Consider the following 24368-nt stretch of genomic DNA (forward strand, 5'->3'; position numbering starts at 1 on the left):
TCCCTGAGAGAAAGAGAGAAAGGGGAAAGAGGAGTTCCTTGGGCGGTATTACAACATGAAATCCAGCCCTCCATTGTTGGGGTACATGGGATTGGTGGTTAGAGGTGGCGGTGTGGTCTCTCTCTCAGTGGCATGTGGAGACCTGTATGGATGTGGGGACGCTTCACCCATAGAGTCTACTGGGACAGTCGCTTGTACACTATACAACTACACAGTAGTAATAGGCAAAAACACAACATATCTCATGATTATTCAGAGAGTGAAGGAGACAAATTCATGAGGGAGATTCTATTAGTAAAGACTGGCTAGACTGTATATTAGTCACTGTAGTCAGTGTCTAGAATCAGTCCTGTGTTCAGCTCTGGGAAGTGTACTAGACATATGGTACAGTGTCTCAGCCCAGTGTGTAGCTAGTGCTGTACAATACCAGTCTGTTCCTGTGTAGTGAATACCTACACAGCCATAAAGCAACATTTGACCTGCTTCTGTGTGGGCCTTGCTCACAGCATTTGTGATTGATCCCATGCTTTTGGCTGGTGTGTATGATGTATACCTGCGGCATGGCCCCCATGCCACCATCCCAACAGTAATGAGATGGCCTCAGTGAGCCATAAGGACACGGCGGGGCACCCTGATCTATTCTCCCCATCATTAGGATTATTTCCCCATTCGCCCCACGCCTGCACTGTACATTACAGCTAATGCCTTTGGCCTCTGGAGGGGAGTCAGAGGACCAGCCACACCAGGGGTCAAAAGGACCAGACACCCCAGGGGTCAGAGGCCATCTCCCGGGCTCAGATCACCCTGAATTAAAGTGCCAATATCCCCCACGGCTGAAAACATATAACAGAACAGTCTACTAAGTCACTAATACTGGAAGACTTCGGTTAACAGTGGAAACAAGAGTCATTTATACAGTCTCTAGATATGACTTTGGAGGATACTAGTGGGACATTCAATTATGGCATATTCCAATTAGCACAAGTAGAGAACACAAGGTTCTTGGTAGAGCAAAACTTGAATGATATAAATAGCAAAATATGAATCTGTATTTAAAAGAACAGTCTATGGCTGTTACCGTTGACTCTTGAACATAGGTTAAATGTACAAAGCCAGGCTGTGTTTATACTTCTACCTAGCGAGATTTATCACCAACTTGTACCTAAACAAAGAGAGAAGACGGTAGGATATGTTAATCTATTCAATCAGACCTCTCTCTCTCTAAAAATAGCCTGAATTGATGCAATAACTATACCCTTTAAACTACTACAACTAGTTTGATGGTTGTAGCCATCAATTGCCCCGTTAGCAATCACACATATTAGCAAAATTATTTAATTTAAAAAACTTCACATTTCTCTAGTGTAGGCTACTTATCATAATGAACAATATCAGCAAAATGCCTCCGATAAGTTGTCGGTATGGTCGGTGTCGACAATATTTGGTTTATCGTCCCAGTTCTCCTCTCTCAGCTGGTTGCCTATCTGAGATGAATCACCTCAGGGGGGTGGATGGAACTTCACTAGTGCCCTCTGCTGGTTGTATTGAGGACCTGCAGTCCACTGGTAAATAATGCTGGAGTGGCCCCACAAAGAACACCATCTGCCATGGCTGCTGATGCACCAACTGGTTCCTCATTTGAAGAATTGCTGTGATGAAAGAGGGACTAAGGCATTTGCCCTCTGTGATAAATTAATAAAGAGCAGATGAATAGATTTGGGGTCAAAGAGCTGGGCTTCTCCCATAGATCTGAGATATTGCTGTGAGGAGTTCACGTGGACTAAAAGTCCATTTGAGGCCAAAGACAATGGAGCTACGGGGGAATATTGTACCATACTGCAAATGAGCAGGTTTTAGGATGAATAACATGTTTTGTTTAAAAAGAGGACAGGATGTCACTTACCTCTTCATCTTTTGCGTTGACATCCACTTTCTTGGAACTGATAGCCGTGGTAATGTGTTCTATGTTGTTTTCTCTGCAGTAGTCAAATATGTTCCTGTCTTCTTCCCTGTGAGGGGAGAGTAAGAAAAAGCATCAAAGTACCAATGCATTGAAGTGAAGGAACTGGGAAGAGACACCTGTTCTTCAGGGAATTCTACTTCTCAGCCAAAATAATCAATAACACCACCACCATACATACACACAGCTAATCAAAAATCTAGATCTGAATCAAATGCATTAAGTAATTGAATAATCTTATTGAAATCTTGTCATTAACAAATCTGGATATGAATACATATGCCAATATATTGAGTATTGTCAGGTGAATGGGCAACTTTCTGTTTCTTGGCCCCATAGGAGAGGAGTGGAACACACTGTCGTCAGCTGTGCATTTTGTTTGGCTGGAAAAAGCCCTGTGTTTGGCTGTTTGAGGGGCCAGGTGTGGGTGAGGTAAACACCCCCCTCCCCTCCCCACACAAACACGCTATGACAGGTTGGGTGGGGTAAACATAACATTTCCTCCTGCTCATCCCTGGTGGGTTATCCCTGGGGGAGCTGCTGTACGGTAGGTACGCCACACTAGCTCAATATTATATCCCACCTAATCACCTCCTGGTATGAAGCCATGCCAGGTGGGGTAAGGGTAGAGTGGGGGCATACAGGGAAGGGGCTAAATCTCATTTAGATATTTATGTCTTCCCTCTTATCCATGCAGGGATCCTAATTAATTGCATTGAGTTTCCATTGTCTGACAGAAAGCAACTCAGTCCCAGGCCCAGTCCCAGGTCCAGTCCCAGTCCCAGTCCCAGTCCCAGTGGAGGACAGGCTGGCAGGGATGAACACTATGGGTTATGAGGGGAACTACCTAACTGGAGGGGAACTGAGAAATGATTAGGACACCGGGCAGCAGTGTTTCTGCTTCGTGTTTTGTATCACACGTTGATTTATAAAACAGCTCATTCCAGGTGAATAAGGTTACATGCGACGACACATTCAGCCCCTCCCCTTCTCCAGTGATCGCAGCGCTGACCCAGTGTCCCTGCCACGTGGGCACCATCAGTCTCCCACGGCAACTAATCAATGGCAGAGCTTATCAGTCAGGCCGGCGCTGGCCGGCGAGGGTTTGGCCTCATGGCTGCTGGCCACCCCTCCGGCCGAAAGCACACACACGATTAATGGTGCCCTGATAAACGACATAATCAGCACCACCCACCGCACGGCATGCTGGGAAGGTCACAGGCTACTCTGTCATCCCCAGTGCCTGGTTAACCACAACTGACTACCAGCTGGGGGAGAGAGTGGGGTGGGGGGAGGGGGTAGGGCCAGTTATCATCCCTGATGTGTGTATGAATGGCCTACTACTATTGCCGCTTTTTCTATTTTTTCAAGCGACGGCCTTTTATGGGACTATGAGAGCCGAACCGAAGCATGCGGAACTGTACGGCCCTGTGTGCAACCGCCACTGTGATATCATGGGGATGTTCTAACTACTGTGTCGCTAATCAATTACTGTAAACGTGGATTTGGTGTCACGACCCCTAAACACCATACAGTCATCCACCACACCACCCTGCATGAGCAAAACCCACATCAGCTTCATACAACAGTCCTGGTGCCCAGCTCACTGACACACACCAGCCTCATACAACACAATCCTACTCCACAGCCCAGCCCGGCATACTGACAGATTTCCCCCTCATCAATCAACCTGCATGCATGCCAGCCCTTCAGCAGGAGAACACTCATCTCCCAACACAGCCAGACCACTACAGATTACTTCAACAGCTCTACCATTAATCACACACATTCTTATAGGGAGGTCACACACACACACACACACACACACACACACACCATGGGCAACACACACACAAAACACACAGGCTACAACAAAGCACTTTGGGTGGCAATGAGAGAACTCACACTCGCTGGGACTCTCCAGCCAAGTGGTCTAGAATGCCAATCAGCTAACAACAAGTCTGATGTTGATCAGAGCCTTTCCACAATCTGTGAGGATTACAAGTGTAGCTCACAAAAATCTATTCCATCACAAGCAGCAGACTTCCTTATCTTCGGGATATCGCCAATCAATCCTACTTTTGTCAATATACATTCCACACATAGCTACCCGACTCGGAGCAGAAAATGAGTAAAGAGGATGCAATTAACTCAGTGAAAAGCAGCTGCCTGAGAAGGCAAAGTAGTTCACATGGCGAGGGTCTCCCTGTACTGAGAGGGGAAAATGGGATATTCAGCGAACCAGTGAGTGTAACAGTTTGGAGCGGGATACACCCGAGAAAAACCTCACTGAGGGGGAAGGTTAATGACTTCCTGTCCCCATGGAACATCCCCATTGGCTATCATCTGGAGGGGCGTCGCCAGGGGAGCCCACACGGCAGCGTGCTATACTCACCACTCTCTCATTTCACCACACTAACAAAAAACTCATTAAAGGCAAGCGCTTCTCAGGCCACCTCTCTTCAACACATGCATACTAATGAGGATCATTTAGGGGAAAACTTGCTGGATTCAGCCCTCATTTAAATGTCTAAAACGACAATTTTTCCAGAAACAAGGTGGTGTTTAGAGGTGAACAAGATTCTGAGGGTTTCCGTAAGGGGAGTGAATATAATTGACATAAATCAGGACTGTCTCATGTCCCCACAACAGTTTACAGTCAGCAGAGGAACTTCTGACACTCAGAGCAGAAGTTTGTCTCTGATACTGTCTGTCTGTCTGTCTGTCTGTCTGTCTGTCTGTCTGTCTGTCTGTCTGTCTGTCTGTCTGTCTGTCTGTCTGTCTGTATGGCTATCTGTGTGTCTGTCTGTGTGTCTGTCTGTGTGTCTGTCTGTGTGGCTGTCTGTGTGTCTGTCTGTCTGTGTGGCTGTCTGTGTGTCTGTCTGTATGGCTGTCTGTGTGTCTGTCTGTATGGCTGTCTGTGTGTCTGTCTGTATGGCTATCTGTCTGTATGTCTGTCTGTGTGTCTGTCTGTATGTCTGTATGTGTGTGTGTCTGTCTGTATGGCTATCTGTCTGTCTGTGTGTCTGTATGGCTGTCTGTGTGTCTGTCTGTGTGTCTGGCTGTCTGTGTGTCTGGCTGTCTGTCTGTCTGGCTGTCTGTATGGCTGTCTGTATGGCTGTCTGTGTGTTTGTCTGTGTGACGTACCTGATCATTTCTTCTTGGTAGAGGGAACTGACTGCTGGGCGTCCAAATCCTGTCCTACGCTCTCTTCTCTCCTGGAACAAGAAACTAAAAATTATCCAGACATTCATTGAAAGGGGTCAGACAACTGCACCAATATCTTACACTATGAATAACACATTTGACATAATACCCCCTTCACCTTTTGTAATAACAGTGAGTCTGTAGTGGTGCATGCTACACTATTGTGCTCTAAGGACAGCTCAGTATTCCCCTACCTAGTTATCCAGTATAACAGTGCACTCTTCTCCCCACCTAAAACAAGCACACTGTGCCATACAATGGAAAACAAAAGAGCCACTGGGAGAATGAATTTCCCTATTCACAGACAGAAATAGGTTCACGTAGTCACGATGCGCTCACATATTGTTTAGACATGACTCCAAAACATGGGTAATAGTTCTATCTAAAAGGGCAGCTTTGAGTACTGTAGTATATTTTAACTGCTCAAAATAATTTGAGCTATTTTACCTTTCCCTATTTTCTGAAAAACATCTGACCTGATAATACATGCTGTAATGGTAAACCATCATAGCCTGCACTGATACAACAGCTCTAGTATAGCCTATGTTCTATATTCTTTTCCACAGTGACTCACACAAGACAACTAACAAATCACATGTCATTTCTGAGGGGATCATGACCTTTTAGGAGTGGTATTCACTTCTAATTCAGAATATTAGTTGATGCACTTCCTTTTATAATGTAAAAGCTAGTGCATCCAACAATAACACAAAAAACTAGGAGGTCCAAAACGGACTATTGTTTCTGCTGCCTTCATCCCCATCCAGCCTCTCCTAAATCTGTTTGTCTGGACCCTGGTAAGAATAGAGTCCCTGCACTTTGTTAACACTAATACAATCACATCCTTTTCAGAGGGGCATTTGTGCATTTGTCTTCCCCTGGCATTGTGCCACGCTGGGGGTCTTGTCAGCACGTACTGGTCTCGATGGCAGCGCCACAGAAAGGGATGTGTCAGGCTGGCTTGCAGGCCACTGATGCCTGCTGACACTCACATTGTAGCAGGACGGACAGAGGAGGAGAGAGGCGGGTGGAAGGCACTAGCTACAACAGGACAGGTGACAGGCTTTTATGTCGTACCACTAAACATCACTCTAAATCTCTCCTTTGAGGACAGAGAAGGGGACATATCTGCTTTGTGCTGAATTTTGATTGGGGAAGAAAAGTGCATTTGTGTTTCTCTCATGTTGGTACTTTCCTCAGCCTTGATAAATAGAGGTCAGAACAAACGATATAAAAAATATTCTGCATCTGTTGTATCAAACCCGACCCTACCCATGCTGGAAATGAAATACTTCAAAAGGAGGGACTGGTCTATTGAAACACAAACATGTTGTTTCATTCAACCTTTTTGCAGCCCCTCCTTCCCATTCCCATAGTCTTTAACCACGTTACCATCCACATTTTTAATGCAGTAAAGTCTAAAAAAAATCATGACAGCTTTAATGGAAACAGGATGTTTTGTTACAATTTTATAAATAATGACAATTTGTTCGTTCGACATGGTGGGATCTTTTTGTGTCTTTTTGTGTCAGCAAACTGTATTACGCGAGAAATGGCTTTGGAAAAGCCTTTATGTGCAAATATTGATATACAGTGCCTTTAGAAAGTATTCATACTTATGACTTATTCTGCATTTTTTTGTGTTACAGCATCCACCACACCACCCTGCATGAACAAAACCCACATCAGCTTCATACAACAGTCCTGGTGCCCAGCTCAGAGCAGAAACTATAACATGAAGTCCATGTAACTGTTCGTAGATCTGAGAGAATTGTGATGAGTCATATATCTGGGGAAGGATATTAAACTATTTCTAGTGTGCACAGTGGTCTCCAACACTGGGAAATTGAAAAAACATGGAACTACTCAGGCTCCGTCTGTCTGACCAAACTGAGCAACCGGGCAAAAAGGACCTTGGTCAGGGAGGTGACCAAGAACCCAATGACCACTGACAGAACTACAGATGGGAGAACCTGCCAGAAGGACAACAGTCTCTACAGCACTTCACCAGTCTGGGCTGAATGGTAGAGTTGCCAAACGGAAGCCACACCTGAGAAAAAAGGCACATGACAGCACACCTGGAGTTTGCAAAAAGGCACGTGAAAGACTGAGATCATAAGGCAAAAGATTCTGTGGTTTGATGAGACAAAAATGGTACTCTTTGGCCTGAATGAAAAGTGCTGGACAGGTAGACTAACAGTTTTTTTTCCCGTAAACAACAGGTAGACTAACAGTGAAATGCAGTAAGCATTTCACTGTTAGTCAACACCTGTTGTTTACAAAGCATGTAACAAATACTATTTTATTTTATTTGACAAATGCTTGGTCTTTCTGCCAAATTGTAGTCGGTCAGTGCCCCCTGCTGGTCAATGTGCCATACTGCATTCTAAGGTGCAGATGAAGCTGTCAATGTTCATTATCTTTATTTAGTCTAGTCAAGCCTACTGAAGCAATAGAGACAGGATTCTTATCAGAAGGGGCACATACTATTATTTGCACACTTAACCTACAAATAAAAATGGTTAAAATGTGAGGAAGACATTTGTTTCAGTTCTCATATCTGTGTTTTCTGCAGTTGGAAATTGTATTATGTAAATGTACCAGATGAAGTGTCATTTATTATTAGATTTGTGAGGGCGTTTTACCTTCTGACTGCTGTCTGGGTCTTGTGAAGTTACACACGAAACGTACTCCTGCATGGCCTCTTCTGCACTCATGTCCTCAAGCTGCTTCCATGCTGTCCTGTAGCAAAACATAACCACAACACTCAGCAGATTGCTTCTGTTCCTCCCAAAAGCATTAAAGAGAACAAGACCATGCAGTAAATTAGTTTCAATTTGTAACAAAAAAATTGAATGTAGAAACCGGTACGGTTAAGGAATGTGTCTTTCATATGAGCGAGAAATACTCCAAATATTCCATCTAAATGTGAATCGGCGAGTTCTGTTAAGATCCCCGACGCTCGTTCTGAACGTTAAAACTCATCGCTTTGGGTACGGTTTTGGAAACATAATGAAAGTATCTTTCATATCAGCGAGAATTTAAAAAAAATTTAAACGAAGAGCTTATTAAATGAATATACACCGTTACAGGATTAGTGTTCCCACACAGCAACATCACCATGTTACAGCGCTTGTTTACGCGAGACAGATGGTAGACATCTGTGCTAATTAGTTATCTAGCATGCTCAGAACATTGTGTGTAAGCGTAACTGGGGATGAAGTGTAGTTCCTACCCAGTTCCTCCTCACACACAGTTTATGGATTTGTACCAAACTGCTACAGTAAGTATCTTTTTTATTTGAAAGATTATTTCTCGCTGATATGAAAGATGAGGGGGCATATGTCTCAAAAACCATTTCACAAGGGATGATTATCGACATTTCTAATTAAAACACTACAAATTGTAGTTTACACACAGCCAACCATGGGCGAAGCTAACTGTTGAAAACCCCATGAAGAAGGATTTTTGAGAGCTAGATTCAACCCGAGCCCAATATTGGACAAAAGGAGCCTAACATTACTCCTTAGTTCAAGGACTTTACATGTTCAGTTTTAAGGGCAAAAAGGCTCTGAAAGCTAACACTCCCTAAATACTTCATCTAGACGCGAATCGATTCTCATTTGCGGTACCGTTCTAGAAACATAAATCCCTTTACTTTCCTATCACATCAAAATAATTTAACAAATGCAAACACACTTACTTAACACTATATAACCAGTTGTGGTGTAAAGTCCAGTGGTGTAAAGTAATTAAGTAAAAATAGTTTTTTGGGGTATCTGTACTTCACTTCAATATTTATATTTTGGACAATTTTTACCTCACTACATTCCTAAAGAAAATTATGTACTTTTTACTCCATACATTTTCCCTGACACCCAAAAGTACTCGCTACTTTTGAATGCTTAGCAGGACAGGAAAATTGTCAAATTCGCACACTTATCAAGCGATCATCCCTGGTCATCTGCCTCTGATCTGGCGGACTCACTAAACACAAACACTTTGTTTATAAATTGTCTGAGTGTTGGAGTGTGACCCTGGCTATATATATGCATTGACCCCCTGGGAATGTGATGAAATAAATAAAAGCTTAAATAAATTATTCTCTACTATTATTCTGACATTTCACATTCTTAAAATAAAGTGGTGATCCTAACTGACCTAAAACAGGGCATTTTTTACTAGGATTAAATGTCAGGAATTGTTTAACTGAGTTTAAATATATTTGGCTACGGTGAACTTCCTTCCGACTCCAACTGTATATACACAAATAATAGCAGAGAGAATGTTTTTTCAGCTTTTATTTCTTTCATCACATTCCCAGACTTATGTGTAATGTAATTGAACTGATACTCATGATCAAGTGCTAGATTCGCCCATACAAATTCCTGCCAGGAATTGAATAAACACATCACACCAGCACCATGATTAACCAATGACAAACATACCATTTTCTTTGACCTTCAAAATCGAAAAACCCAGGCTTTGCTGTATTGCACTTTCCAACCTTTACCTGTGAACATATGAAAGCGGTGATGTTTCGGAAGGGATTGAATAGCAGCATAGCCGAATAATCTGTTTGACAGCACTCGGGAGAATTCTCACTAACCATTCAATGGCAATAGGTGTCAACCACAAGTCAACAAAACAGTGTAAAACAGTGTAACAATGATATCGTGTACGTAAGAGCATGATTTGGTGGCACAAATAGCTAGAAAATTACAGACATGAATGTAGCCTGAATATGCATACCATGTCACCTGATAGCTATCTAGCTAGCATCTATCTAAATAACAAATGGAACCACTGTTTGGGATGTGCTGCTATCTGATAGTCACCTGTTTATACCTAGCATACAGGTACAACAATTGTTCCCTACTGGCCGTCTGAACTAGATCTCGGAGACGGTCTGCCGCTGCCTCAAATTCGTGTTCCAATTCCTCCCCTTCCAGTCGATGACCCGGGTCATCTACACCGCAGTAGAATTTCCCTAATCCTAGATCTGAGTCGGAGTCTGATCCTCCGCGGAGAGGCTCTCCTGTATCAGGCCGAGCTGGGTCGGTACCTGAGCCTGTGGCAGAATCAGGTGAAGACGATGGAGAGAGTGATGCCATTGTCGAAAATAAAGACGGCTGAAGAAATCAATGACAATTTTATAATATCGCTCTCAGTAGTTTCTACAGCCTACGCATATATAACGTTAATGTATCGGGTTTCTATTTATTTTATCCTTTATTGCTAAGAATCGTTTATCCGTACTAGTTGGACTTGTTTGCACAAATGGTCCGTCTCTGGTACACCCCTCTAAAAGACTCGGGTAGAACTAAGACTAGGAACAAAGGTTCGGAGTCTGACAAATCAAATCACATTTTATTGGTCGCATACACATATTTAGCAGATGTTATTGTGGGTGTATCGACATGATTGTGTTTATAGCTCCAACAGTGCAGTAGTGTCTAACAATTCACAAAAATACACACAAATCTAAAAGTAAAATAATGGAATAAGAAATATATAAATATTAGGATGAGCAATATCATCGTGGCATTGACTAGAATACAGTATATACATTTGAAATTAGTAAAACAGTATGTACACATTATTAAAGTGACCCGTGTTCCGTTATTAAAGTGACCAGTGATTCCATGTCTATGTACATAGAGCAGCAGCCTCTAAGGTGCAGGGTTGAGTGACCAGGTGGTAGCCGGCTAGTGACAGTGACTAAGTTAAGGGCAGGGTACTGGGTGGAGGCCGGCTAGTGATGGCTATTTAACAGTCTGATGGCCTTGTCTGAAGCTGATTTTCAGTCTCTCAGTCCCAGCTTTGATGCACCTGTACTGACCTCGCCTTCTGGATGATAGCAGGGTGAACAGATGTCCTTGATGATCTTTTTGGCCTTCCTGTGACATCGGGTGCTGTTGGTGTCCTGGAAGGCAGGCAGTGTGCCCCCGGTGATGCGTTGGGCAACCCGCACCATCCTCTGGAGAGCCCTGCGGTTGCCATTCCAGGTGGTGATACAGCCCGACAGGATGCTCTCAATGGTGCATTAGTAAACGTTTGTGCGTGTGTTAGGGGCCAAAGCTGAATTTCTTCAGCCTCCTGAGGTTGAAGAGGCGCCGTTGCGCCTTCTTCACCACACTGTGTGGATGGACCATTTCAGATTGTCATTGGTGTATATGCCGAGGATCTTGAAGCTTTTCACCTTGTCCATCTCGGTCCTGTCGATGTGGACGGATGCGTTGACCTAAGATCCAGACAGAAATAATTGTATTTATTAGGATCCCCATTATCCGGCGCCTATGGCGACAGCTAGTTTAACTGGGGTCTGACACAGAACGAAAAAGACATTACAGACAAAAGACTACAATATACATACAGTACATTTAAAAGCATTAACATGTGTTTGTCTTTCAGTTACACATAAACTCAGAAAAAAAAGAAACGTCCTCTCACTGTCAACTGCTTTTATTTTCAGCAAACTTAACATGTGAAATATTTGTATGAACATAACAAGATTAAACAAATGAGACATAAACTGAACAAGTTCCACAGACATGTGACTAACAGAAATGGAATAATGTGTCCCTGAACAAAGGGGGGGATCAAAATCAAAAGTAACAGTCAGAATCTGGTGTGGCCACCAGCTGCATTAAATACTGCAGTGCATCTCCTCCTCATAGACAGCACCAGATTTGCCAGTTCTTTTGGTGAGATATTTCCCCACTCTTCCACCAAGGCACCTGCAAGTTCCCGGACATTTCTGGGGGGAATGGCCCTAGCCCTCATCCTCCGATCCAACAGGTCCCAGACGTGCTCAATGGGATTGAGATCCGGGCTCTTCACTGGCCATGTCAGAACACTGACATTCCAGTCTTGCAGGAAATCACACACAGAACGAGCAGTATGGCTGGTGGCATTGTCATACTGGAGGGTCATGTCAGGATGAGGGTACCACATGAGGGAGGAGGATGTCTTCCCTGTAACGCACAAGCTCAGTCTGATGATGCTATAATACACCGCCCCAGACCATGACGGACCCTCCACCTCCAAATCGATCCCGCTCCAGAGTACAGGCCTCGGTGTAACGCTCATTCCTTAGACGATAAACGTGAATCCTACCATCACCCCTGGGAGACAAAACCGCGACTCATCAGTCCAGCCTCTCTCAGCCTAATGTGGACAGTCTGAGCACTGATGGAGGGATTGTGTGTTCCTGGTGTAACTCGAGCAGTTGTTGTTGCCATCCTGTACCTGTCCCGCAGGTGTGATGTTCGGATGTACCGATCCTGTGCAGGTCTTGTTGCACGTGGTCTGCCACTGCAAGGACGATCAGCTATCCGTCTTGTCTCTCTGTAGCGCCATCTTAAGCGTCTCCCAGTCCTCACATTGCAGGGACCCTGGGCATCTTTATTTTGGTGTCTTTCAGAGTCAGTAGCAAGGCATCTTTAGTGTCCTACGTTTTCATAACTGTGACCTTAATTGCCTACCGTCTGTAAGCTGTTAGTGTCTTAACGACTGTTCCACAGGTGCATGTTCAATAATTGTTTATGGTTCATTGAACAAGCATGGGAAACAGTGTTTAAACCCTTTACAATGAAGATCTGTGAAGGTATTTGGATTTTTACGAATTATCGTTGAAAGACAAGGTCCTGAAAAAGGGACGTTTCTTTTTTTGCTGAGTTTACATGTCAGTACATACACACAACAAGTAGGTCACATGGGGGAAGAGGCATTGTGCCATGAGATATTGCTTGATTTGTTGTTTTTTTTAAACCAGGTTTGCTATTCACTTGCACTGTATAAGATAGAAGGGGGTTCCATTCACTCATGGCTCTGTATAATACTGACGTTTCCTTGAAATTGTTCTGGACCTGTGGAGAGTGAAAAGACCCATGGTGGCATGTATGGTAACTGTGTGTAAGTTAACTATGTAAACCAGTTGGAATTTCTAACACATTAATGTTTCTTATAAAAACAAGAAGTGATGCAGTCAGTCCTTCCTCAACTCTTAGCCAAGAGAAACGGGCATGCATAGTATTAATATTAGCCCCCTGATTACAATGAAGAGCAAGAAGTGACACTCCGTTCTGGGCCAGCTGCAGCTTATCTAAGTCTTTCTTTGCAGTATTTGACCATATGACTGGAAAATAATCACCATAAGATAAAACTAGAGCTTGCAGGACTTGCTTTGTGGAGTGTTGTGTCAAAAGAGCAGAGCATCTCTTAATTACGGACAGACCTCTCCCCATCTTTACAACCACTGAATCTAAATGCATGTTTCTAGTGGTAGACAGGTACACACAGTAGAGTAAAAAAGCGTGGTGTCTGGTGTCAGGAACAGTTCGATATACTATATGTGTCACAAAAATCCCTGATGAAGGCCTATCCCAAGCCGAAAATCGTTGGCGTTTGTTAGACTTGTAGCCTAGGCAGCCGATTGTTCAAATCAAATCAAATGTATTTATATAGCCCTTCTTACATCAGCTGATATCTCAAAGTGCTGTACAGAAACCCAGCATAAAACCCCAAACAGCAAGCAATGCAGGTGTAGAAGCACAGTGGCTAGGAAAAACTCCCTATAAAGGCCAAAACCTAGGAAGAAACCTAGAGAGGAACCAGGCTATGAGGGGTGGCCAGTCCTCTTCTGGCTGTGCCGGGTGGAGATTATAACAGAACATGGCCAAGATGTTCAAATGTTCATAAATGACCAGCATGGTCAAATAATAATAATCACAGTAGTTGTCGAGGTTGCAGCAAGTCAGCACCTCAGGAGTAAATGTCAGTTGTCTTTTTATAGCCGATCATTAAGAGTATCTCTACCGCTCCTGCTGTCTCTAGAGAGTTGAAAACCGCAGGTCTGGGTCAGGAGACACTGTGGCCCCATCCGATGATGGATGATGATGGACAGGGCCAAACAGGCAGGACATAACCCCACCCACTTTGCCAAAGCACAGCCCCCACACAACTAGAGGGATATCTTCAACCACCAACTTACCATCCTGAGACAAGGCCGAGTATAGCCCACAAAGATCTCCTCCACGGCACAACCCAAGGGAGGGCGTCAAACCCAGACAGGAAGATCACGTCAGTGACTCAACCCACTCAAGTGATGCACCCCTCCTAGGGACGGCATGGATGAGCACCAGTAAGCCAGTGACTCAGCCCCTGTAATAGGGTTAGAGGCAGAGAATTCCAGTGGGGAAAGGGGAACTGGCCAGGCAGAGACAGCAAGGGCAGTTCTTTGCTCCAGAGCCTTTCCGTTCACCTTCACACTCCTGGGCCAGAGAACACTCAATCATATGACCCACTGACGAGATGAGTCTTCAGTAAAGACTTAAAGGTTGAGATCGAGTCTGCGTCTCTCACATGGGTAGGCAGACCATTCCATAAGAATTGAGCTCTATAGGAGAAAGCCCTGCCTCCAGCTGTTTGCTTAGAAATTCTAGGGACAATTGGGAGGCCTGCGTCGTACTGTTGGTATGTACACCCTTGCCTTAACAGGAAGCCAGTGTAGGGAGGCTAGCACTGGAGTAATATTATTTATTTTTTAATGGTTCTAGTCAGTTGGCGCTAGATCTGCACTATCGTCTAGGATTTGTGTGCTGGACTAGTCTCCCCAGCATATTTGTTGCCTCCATCACTGTATCAATTTTGCCTTACCCATGGACCGGCTCGCCCAATCAGGCTGCAAATGCATAATTGTTCTCCTTAACTGGCTTTAATCGCGGGCCTTCGGAACAAATGTGTACCCTTGGCTGAACGCGGTATGCTGTGTGCAACACCCAGAAATTCCGAAAATGGTGGTGGAAAATTGTGTTATGTCTTGAGAGTAGCCTACACATATGTGTCCAGTTTTTTTCCGACGGCCATCCATTAAAGCTAGGAGGGAAATTATGCCTTTGCAGGCTGAATTGAGGATGTTTTATGTACGAGCCGGTCCACGAGGGACACGAGTGTGTATTACTTGCTGGCCACATCCAACCTAGACGATATTGCAGATCAAGCGTACACTATCGGCTGCCTAGGCGATTAGACATGCAGCTGCTGTTTATTTATATTTTCTGCCGAAATGGCAATATTTTTGTATGTAGCCTATATTTTTTCGTTTAGTCTATATGGCCATTATTTGTTTTTCTGCCCAAAAGACGTAGCAACCTAGAAAGTGACTACCCTATAGAACATGTTGTAGCCTAGTGACAAGAGCAACTTTATTATTATTATTATTATATTATCTGGTTAAATAAAACAGAAAAGACTATCGGAACCGTTACAAAAAAAGTGTACACTTACAAAACTGTGTTATTTTGGACGCAGTATTTGCAGCATACTGCAGTTGTACTGCACTTTAATTGCAGTTACACTGCACTCTGACTGCAATATTTTTTCTTAAGAGAATTGCAATTGTAGCCTATGTAACTATAGCCTGTTGAATTAGTGTTGTTCGTCCAGTAGATGGCAGTATTTACAAGGTGTTGATCTATTATTAAAGGTGGCATCAATAAACTGCACGCACCCACACCAGTCTCGCATTGCAAGTCATCATGATGGAATGGAACTCCAACAGGATGATGATTCATATTAGCAGTGCAGACGCGCAAAGGGAAGTAGGCTATTGTGAATTAAATATAAAAAACAGTGCACCTTACATTGTGGACCCTGGTACACCACTTGGCCTCAGAGAAGATGGATGGTCTGGAAACAAAACCAGACCAACAAAGTAACTTTATTTGTGTTGACATTTTGGTGGTCCTTAATCCTCATTATATGGTCAGTAGGCCAGGCTATTGTTGCTCAAAGACGATCAATAAATGGAGAAGTCAGAGACAATTGCAGTGAAACAAATGGGAATTAAAAAATCAGATTCATAAACTTTTAATGATGCTCCTTCATTCCCGACCTTACTAAAAAAAATGTTTCATGTAATTTCTTCTCGTACGATAGGCTATGGAATGACCTTGCCAACAGACAGTTGATTAGCCATTTCATGTGATTGTGTGGCAAAGTAAAAGTTGGTGAGTCTCTGAAGCTCAGAAGAAACAAATCTTCACAGTCTATAGCCTAAATTAAAATGATCTAACCTTATAGAATAATGAATTTTGCTCAAATTAATATTTATTGTTTGTGACTATTGGCAAATACAACGTATTTGAGGATTATTTTACACATGGTCCTTTTTAATGACGCGGCCAGGAATTCTGAGGCATATTCCCAGAGATGAACCCCTAGAAATCAAGTGAAAGTGACAGCTAGAGGATTCCACCCAGGTCCTTATTAATCAATAGGCCTACCATAATTCATGCAGGTAGGCTATACATGTAGAAAACATTTTTTCTACAAATAATCTACCAATAAAGAAAAGACAGAGAGCTTAATTGGCTACAGTTAGGGTGTCTGCAGCTGAGGGGGTCTTCAAGGTTATATTCATTTACGCCGACTCTGTTTCAAAACGTTTCGTCTGTTGCGAAACGTTTTACTCCAAACGGAAAAGTCCCTACCCGTTTCGTTCCATTTCCTCAGTTTGCTTCTGTTTTGTTCTTAAACGGTAAACGGTTTCCTTTGCGAGATGTAATGAATACACCCCTGATACACCGCCTGTCACTGCGCAGTGACGCAACCACGTTGTTGGCTGAAAGCGATGGCAAACTGCTATGTCCCCAGAATTGACAAGGGATCGAAGGTGGAGTCACTGAAGCATTTGCACCGGGACCGTTATATTGTCATCAAACCACCTGTTATAGGGAGGGAGGCCTCTGTAACGCCATCCCTCCCACAAAATAGTATGGGACGGAGTTTCTTTGGAGTACGCTAAACAGGATAAGACAGAGTGCCCTAGAGTTAACTTGACGCATGCGAGCCAGCAAGTTGACAGACATAACAAAACTTGCGTCAACAGGGGACAGTCCTACTAGGAATTACGGACGTTGAGTAGATAGCTGGTCCTGCAAAAATGAAATTCGCGGAGCACCTTTCGTCCCATATTACTCCGGAATGGAGGAAACAGTACCTTCAATATGAGGTAATTACACATGTTTTTATTTCGATGTAGGATGATGCTTTCTGATTTAAAGTGAGAAAAGTCACTCATATCCATGTTAATGAATACATAATGAATTGATAGCACGGTATTGGTATCGGTATTGGTCTTCGTAAATTGTATTAATCTTGATTTGTGTTTTTCTTATAGCTGTCCCTTTAACTTTTAGTCTACTTCTTGAATAGTGTAACAAAAGACTGCTTGAATATGTAAATACGGATAGTTTATGGTAGGCTATTGCGTTGGCTGTAACTTTCCTTTTGATCAACCAAGCAGTCTTATTTAATTAATATAAATTGTTTTACCATTTTAGGCAATTGCTTTGTGCATCATAGTTATCTTTGTGCAACCTTTCCTGCGGCTGTCAGTTTGATGGTACAGTACTTTTGTTCATAGATCAAATATTTGCTATTCATAGGCCCTAAGCATTCATTCATTTTGTTAATTATTTTATTAGCAAACTGAATTATTATATATACGGGATACATTGTTATCTTTCTTTCCATTTGTTGACATACACTGTATTTTTTCACCACAGTCGTCGCGTGCGCTACATGGAGCATTACATTGGAACGCTGAACAAAAAGGATAGTATTTATGTGGCTTAGTCCATTGCTTTTGTTTGCCAGTGTTGGAAAACAACTTACAATGTTTTTTTGGTTGTTTAAGAATGAGAAATGTAACTTTTTGAATAAAATATGTCAATTAATATGCATAGGATAGTCTCAGTAAATGGGTAAAATCACAATACAATATTTTCATTATAATTCCTACATTTTTTTATATCCTGGAAAATTATATCCCTTTGCGACATAACTGATTTGATTGAATAACACTATTATGTAAGTTATTTTGTTAAATGCAATTTTGCGAAAATTCGCAGCCTCCCTAAGAGGTTAAATACAATTTTGGTTAATAAGATATTATGGCTTGCTTTGTTTGAAAAGCTTTCATTGAATGGATTAGATATAGCCTAGCCAAAACAAAAAAGTCTAAAACTGGACATTTTTATTGTGTCTATGGTTTGGAGAAAGCAGTCTGAGGAGCATTTTCAATGTCACACCCCACATCTTCTTGGTTCACGTTAAGAGCCTGAGCGCAGAAAGGCTCTAACAAGGCTGCCCATTCCATTTTGATCTATGAATTATAGACAAAGATGCTGAAGCGAGCCTCTGGAGGATTCTTAGTCTGCATCCCACTATCAAACCTGCATGCCTCACTCTGTGGGCTTATACCATGCTATAACAAGATAAGTTCATATACAACTTATAATTACCTTCATTGATATAGCAAACCATCAAGTAGGTACAGGAAGGTATCTGCCTTCATTTGGATTAGGTGAGGGTAAAACACATATGGCCACACTAGTCTTTGTCTATATTTGCAGCCTGACGCATGGAATCCAATACATGGCCATATCAGCCATTTTACACCTCAGTCAGCTTTGAGATGGATGACCTTCTCAGCGCTGTCATGCCATGTTGGACAAATATTTAAATAATACTCAATATTACTTATTATATGCAATTGTCTTTTCAGAAAGCACTTTGCTTTGTACTTTTAGTATTTTTCTCTGAGTGAAAGAAATATGTATTGTCTAGTCTCCTTAAGCTGTTGCGCTGTATTGACAGAAATCTGGCCGCAATTATTCTGATTACAAATAAATTATGAAACATTGTAAGACTTTACAAGTGGCTCTTATACCTGTGTATTAACACTGGTATTACTACAGCAACAACATTGTTATATCTTTTTTTTTGTAATTGCTTAATTGAAAAGGAAAATACCTTCGAGCAATGGATCTGGTTGATGTTTTATTGTGGTAGAATTTATTACAGAGCTCCATGCATGAATCCCATATGGAGTTTTCTTTCATTTCATCCATTGAATGCACTTATAGGTGTTTAAATCATATGCTGGTACATGAGCATTAGACAACACTCCTGTGGCCAAGCAAAGTCAATCCAGATTCTCCAAGCAGATTGGTGTTACAACTGTAATTTGTACAGTATCAGATGGGTGTTGAACATGGGAACGAAATCATAATAGCAAAAGGCATTATATTTCATTGCACAGTTATTTCTTTGCACAGTCATAGCATAGTAAAAAAAAACATAGGCCTGAGTCAGACTTGCAATGCATAGTTTGTGTGTTAGGCTTCTTCAACTGTCTGACTTGTTTGTCTGTTATGGACATGAGGGCACTGGAGTGGGAGGCACAAGCAACAATTGCCAAGAGCCTCTGACTCTTAGAGAATACAGATAACTATATTATCCACCGGAAATATTCAATCAAATCACATTTTATTTGTCACGTGCGTTGTAGACAACAGGTGTAGACTAACAGTGAAATACTTACTTACGAGTACATTTCCAACAATGCAGATCAGATAAAAAAAATACAAATAATAGAAATAGTGACACGAGGAATAAATACACAGTGAATAATAATGACAAAAAATAACATGGCTATATATAGTGAGTAGGAAATGACATGACAAAATAAAAAATAAAAATGACATTCCTATATACAGGGAGTACCAATAGCGAGTCCATGTGCAGGGGTACGAGGTAATTGATGAAGCTACAGGGCATTCGGAAAGTATTTAGACCCCTTTTACTTTCTTCACATTTTGTTACGTTACAGCCTTATTCTAAAATGAATTAAACACACAATACCCCATAGTGACAAAGCAAACACTGGTTTTTAGATGAAACATCACATTTACATAAGTATTCAGACCCTTTAATCAGTACTTTGTTGAAGCACCTTTGGCAGCGATTACAACCTCGAGTCTTCTTGGGTATGATGCTACAATCTTGGCACAACTGCATTTGGGGAGTTTCTCCCATTCTTCTCTGCAGATCCTCTCAAACTCTGTCAGGTTGGATGGGGAGCGTCGCTGCTTAGCTATTTTCAGGTCTCTCCAGAAATGTTTGATCGGGTTTAAGTCCGGGCTCTGGCTGGGCCACTCAAGGACATTCAGAGACTTGTCCTGAAGCCACTCCTGCATTTTCTTGGCTGTCTGCTTAGGGTCGTTGTCCTGTTGGAAGGTGAACCTTCGCTCTAGTCTGAGGTTCTGAGCACTCTGGAGCAGGTTTTCATCAAGGATCTCGCTGTACTTTGCTCCGTTCATCTTTCCCTCGATCCTGACTAGTCTCCCTGTCCCTGCCACTGAAAAACATCCCAACAGCATGATGCTGCCACCACCATGCTTCACCGTTGGGATGGTGCCAGGTTTCCTCCAGACGTGACCCAAAGAGTTCAATCTTGGCTTCATCAGACCAGAGAATCTGGTTTCTTATGGTCTGAGGGTCCTTTAGGTGCCTTTTGGCAAACTCCAAGCGGGCTGTCATGTGCATTTTACTGAGGAGTGACATCCATCTGGCCAATCTACCAAAAATGCCTGATTGGTGGAGTGCTGCATAGATGGTTGTCCTTCTGGAGTTCCTCTGTGGAGAGTTCCTTTTCCACAGAGGAAATCTGAAGCTCTGTCAGAGTGACCATCAGATTCTTGGTCACCTCCCTAACCAAGGCCCTTCTCCCCCGATTGTGCAGTTTGGCCTGGCGGCCAGCTCTGGGAAGGGCCTTGGTGGTTCCAAACTTCTTCTATTTAAGAATGATGGTGGCCACTGTGTTCTTGGGGACCTTCAATGCTGCAGAATTATTTTGGTACCCTTCCCAAGATCTGTGCCTCGACATAATCCTCTCAGAGCTCTACGGACATTTCCTTCAACCTCATGGCTTGGTTTTTGCTCTGACATTGTACTGTAAACTGTGGGACCTTATATAGGCACACACCTGTCTATATAAGGTCCCAATCTAAATCATGTAAATCAATTGAATTTACCACAGGTGGACTCCAATCAAGTTGTAGATGTAACGAGTCTCATAGCAAAGGGTCTGAATACTTATATAACTAGGTATTTCTGTTTTATTGTTTTAACACATTTGTAAAAATGTATAAAAATCTGTTTTTGCTTTGTCATTATGGGGTATTGTGTGTAGATTTATGAGGAAAATGTTTTATTTAATCCATTTTAGAATAAGACTGTAACGTAACAAAGTGTGGAAAAAGTCAAGTGGTCTGAATACTTTCTGAATGTACTGTATGTACTGTTCACATAAGAAGGGGTAAAGTGACTAGGCAACAGGATAGATTATAGACAGTAGCAGCAGTGTGTGTGTGTGTGTGTGTGTGTGTGTGTGGAGTCAGTATGTGCATGTTATGTGTGTGTGGGCAAATGTATGTGTTGGGGTGTGAGTGTGCAGGTAGAGTCCAGTGTGTGTGCATAGAGTCAGTGCACGAGAGAGTGCAAAAAAGGGTCAATGCAGGTTGTCCGGGTAGCCATTTGATTGGCTACTTAGTAGTCTTGTTTAGAAGTTTTATGGCTTGGGGGTAGAAGCTGTTCAGGGTCCTGTTGGTTTCAGACTTGGTGCATTGGTTCCCGCTTGCCGTGCGGTAGCAGAGAGAACAGTCTGTGGCTTGGGTGGGTGGAGTCTTTGACAATTTGTTGGTCCTTCCTCTGACACGGCCTGGTATAGAGGTCCTGGATGACAGGGAGCTCGGCCCCAGTGATCTACTGGGCCATATGCACTACCCTCTGTCAAGCAGTTACCATACCAAGCGGTGATGCAGCCAATAATGATGCTCTCAAAGGTGCAGCTGTTGAAGGTTTTGAGGATCTGAGGACCCATGCCAAATCTTTTGAGCCTCCTGAGGGGGAAGAGAAGTTGTCGTCCCTTTTTTACGACTGTTTTGGTGCGTTTGGAACATGATGGATCCTTAGCGATGTGGACACCGAAGAACTTCAAGCTCTTGACCCGCTCCATAACAAACCCATCAATTTGAATAGGGGCTTCCTCGGCCCTCCATTTCCTGTAATCCACTATCATCTCCTTTGTCTTACTGACATTGAGGGAGAGGTTGTTGTCCTGGCACCACACTGCCAAGTCTCTGACCTCCTCCCTATAGGCTATCTCATCATCGTCGGTGATCAGGCCTACCACCGTCATGTTGTCAGCAAACTTAATGATGGTGTTGGAGTCGTGTGCGGCCACGCAGTCATGGGTGAACAGGGAGTACAGAAGTGGACTTAGCACACACCCCACACACCCCTGAGGGTCCCCTGTGTTGAGGGTTATCGTGGCGGATGTGTTGTTGCCTACTCTCACCATCTGGCGACGCCCCATCAGGAAGTCCAGTCCCAGGGACCTTAGCTGAGTGATGAGCTTCAAGGGCACTATGGTATTGAATGCTGAGCTGTAGTCAATGAACAGCATTCTCACATAGGTGTTCCCTTTGTTCAAGTGGGAAAGGGCAGTGTGGAGCGCAATAGAGATTGCGTCAACTGTGGATCTGTTGAGGCAGTATGTGAATTGGGTTAGGTCCAGGGTGTCTGGGATGATGGTGTTGATGTGAGCCATGACCAGCCTTTCAAAGCATTTCATGGCTACAGATGTGAGTGCTATGAGGCGATAGTCATTTAGACAGGTTACCTTGGCATTCTTGGACACCGGGACTATGGTTGTCTGCTTGAAACATGTAGGTATTACAGGGTCAGGGAGAGGTTGAAAATGCCAGTAAAGACACTTGTCAGCTGGTCAACGCATGCTCTGAATACGCGTCCTGGTTATCCATCTAGCCCTGCAGCCTTGTGAATGTTAACCTGTTTTAAGGTCTTACTTACATCGGCTATGTAAAGCATGATCACACAGTTGTCCGGAACCGCTGGTGCTCTCACGCATGGTTCAGTGTTGCTTGCCCCGAAGCGAGCATAGAAGGCATTTAGCTCATCTGGTAGGCTTGTGTCACTGGGCAGCTCGTAGATGGATTTCCCTTTGTAATCCGTGATAGTTTGCAAGCCTTGCCACATCTGACGAGCGTCAGAACCGGTGTAGTAGGATTGATCTTAGTCCTGTATTGACGCTTTGCCTGTTTTGATGGTTCGTCGAAGGGCGTAGCACAATTTCTTATCAGTGTCCGGGTTAGTATCCCGCTCCTTGAAAGTGACAGCTCTAGCCTTTAGCTCAGTGGGGATGTTGCCTGTAATCAATAGCTTCTGGTTGGGATATGTGCGTACAATCATTGTGGGGATGACGCCGTCGGTGCACTTATTAATGAAGCCGGTGACTGATGTGGTAAACCCCTCAATGCCATCAGATGGATCCCGGAACATATTCCAGTCTGTGCTAGCAAAACAGTCCTGTAGCTTAGTATCCACTTCATCGGACCATTTTCGAATTGAGTGTATCACTGGTATTTCCTGTTTTTGTAAACAGGAATTAGGAGGGTAGAGTTATGGTCAGATTTGCCAAAGGGGAGGAAGAGCTTTGTATGCGTCTTTGTGAGTGGAATAAAGGTGATCTTCATTTTTTTGTTTCACAGGTGACTTGCTGATAGAAATGAGGTAAAACAGATTTTAGTTCTCCTGAATTGAAATCACAGGCCACAAGGAGTGCTGCCTCTGGATGAGCATTTTCTTTTTGTCTTACGTCCCTATGCAGCTTGGTGAGTGCGGTCTTAGTGTAGGAATAAGGTTATGTATCTTGTTTATTGCCAAAACAGTGTTGAGATCAGTCTGTCCCTTAGACTTGTCTTGAACAAAGTGTTGTGGTAGAAACATCAGCCACAACAAGTCTCCCTGGTTTAGTTTTGTCCCTCGCTCTAGTTTGGCTGCTCATTTGTCTCTCTAAAGGGTTATTACCATCAATCAATGTTACTTTTTCTTATTTTTTTTGTTCCAAATGCAATGTTGTCTGGATTATTATAAATGCCTCTGTTTGGCTGCAGCAGGGCAGTTCGCTGGGCTGTATGGGAGAAAAAACACCTTAACCATTAAAATGCTTGCATGTGACTTTAGGAATTGACAAAGTGATTGAGTGATAAATTAATGAAGTCTGCTCATCCTATGAGGCTGTCCATTTTAAACACCTGTTTAGAATTGAGGTCTGTCCACCGCTCATTAGGAGACCAGAGGCCAGCCGTAAAAGCAGAGCTCGTTCCTGTGTGATACGCTGGCGTTATTCCAGATTCATCTCACACTCATAGATAATGAAAGCGAACAGCATAAAACAGCTCCCGTTGTCCTTTCTCGGGGACCTTTCCTGTTGGCTAGTGCAATTGGTACATGGTCTTGGTTGTGTCCAGGCTGGCCCTTGGTCTGG

The 24368-nt window shown here is 43.1% G+C and overlaps 2 protein-coding genes across 5 annotated transcripts in view; one reads left to right on the forward strand and one right to left on the reverse strand.

Moving 5' to 3' along the window:
* The window catches only part of LOC112251027 (acyl-CoA-binding domain-containing protein 6), a 52962-nt gene extending 42498 nt beyond the window's left edge, over positions 1 to 10464 (reverse strand). For all 3 annotated transcript variants that reach the window (XM_024421653.1, XM_042322185.1, XM_042322186.1), the window contains exons 1-5: positions 10006 to 10464; positions 9616 to 9680; positions 7813 to 7909; positions 5108 to 5178; positions 1904 to 2009 (exon numbers count right to left, since the gene is read on the reverse strand). In XM_024421653.1, the coding sequence (XP_024277421.1) occupies positions 1904 to 2009; positions 5108 to 5178; positions 7813 to 7909; positions 9616 to 9680; positions 10006 to 10281 (615 nt within the window). In that variant the 5' untranslated portion in view covers positions 10282 to 10464. The remainder of the gene's footprint in view (positions 1 to 1903; positions 2010 to 5107; positions 5179 to 7812; positions 7910 to 9615; positions 9681 to 10005) is intronic.
* Positions 8355 to 24368, forward strand: part of LOC112251026 (xenotropic and polytropic retrovirus receptor 1 homolog) — an 85095-nt gene continuing 69081 nt past the window's right edge. The window contains exon 1 of one of the 2 annotated variants that reach the window (XM_024421652.2): positions 8355 to 8450. In XM_024421652.2, coding sequence (XP_024277420.1) covers positions 8385 to 8450 — 66 coding nt within the window. In that variant the 5' untranslated portion in view covers positions 8355 to 8384. Of the gene's footprint in view, positions 8451 to 16811; positions 17184 to 24368 lie in introns of those variants that run through there. The other variant, XM_024421650.2, reaches the window with a different exon arrangement.

The sequence above is a fragment of the Oncorhynchus tshawytscha genome, linkage group LG05 (assembly GCF_018296145.1).
Source record: "Oncorhynchus tshawytscha isolate Ot180627B linkage group LG05, Otsh_v2.0, whole genome shotgun sequence".
Classification (NCBI taxonomy): Eukaryota; Metazoa; Chordata; class Actinopteri; order Salmoniformes; family Salmonidae; genus Oncorhynchus; species Oncorhynchus tshawytscha.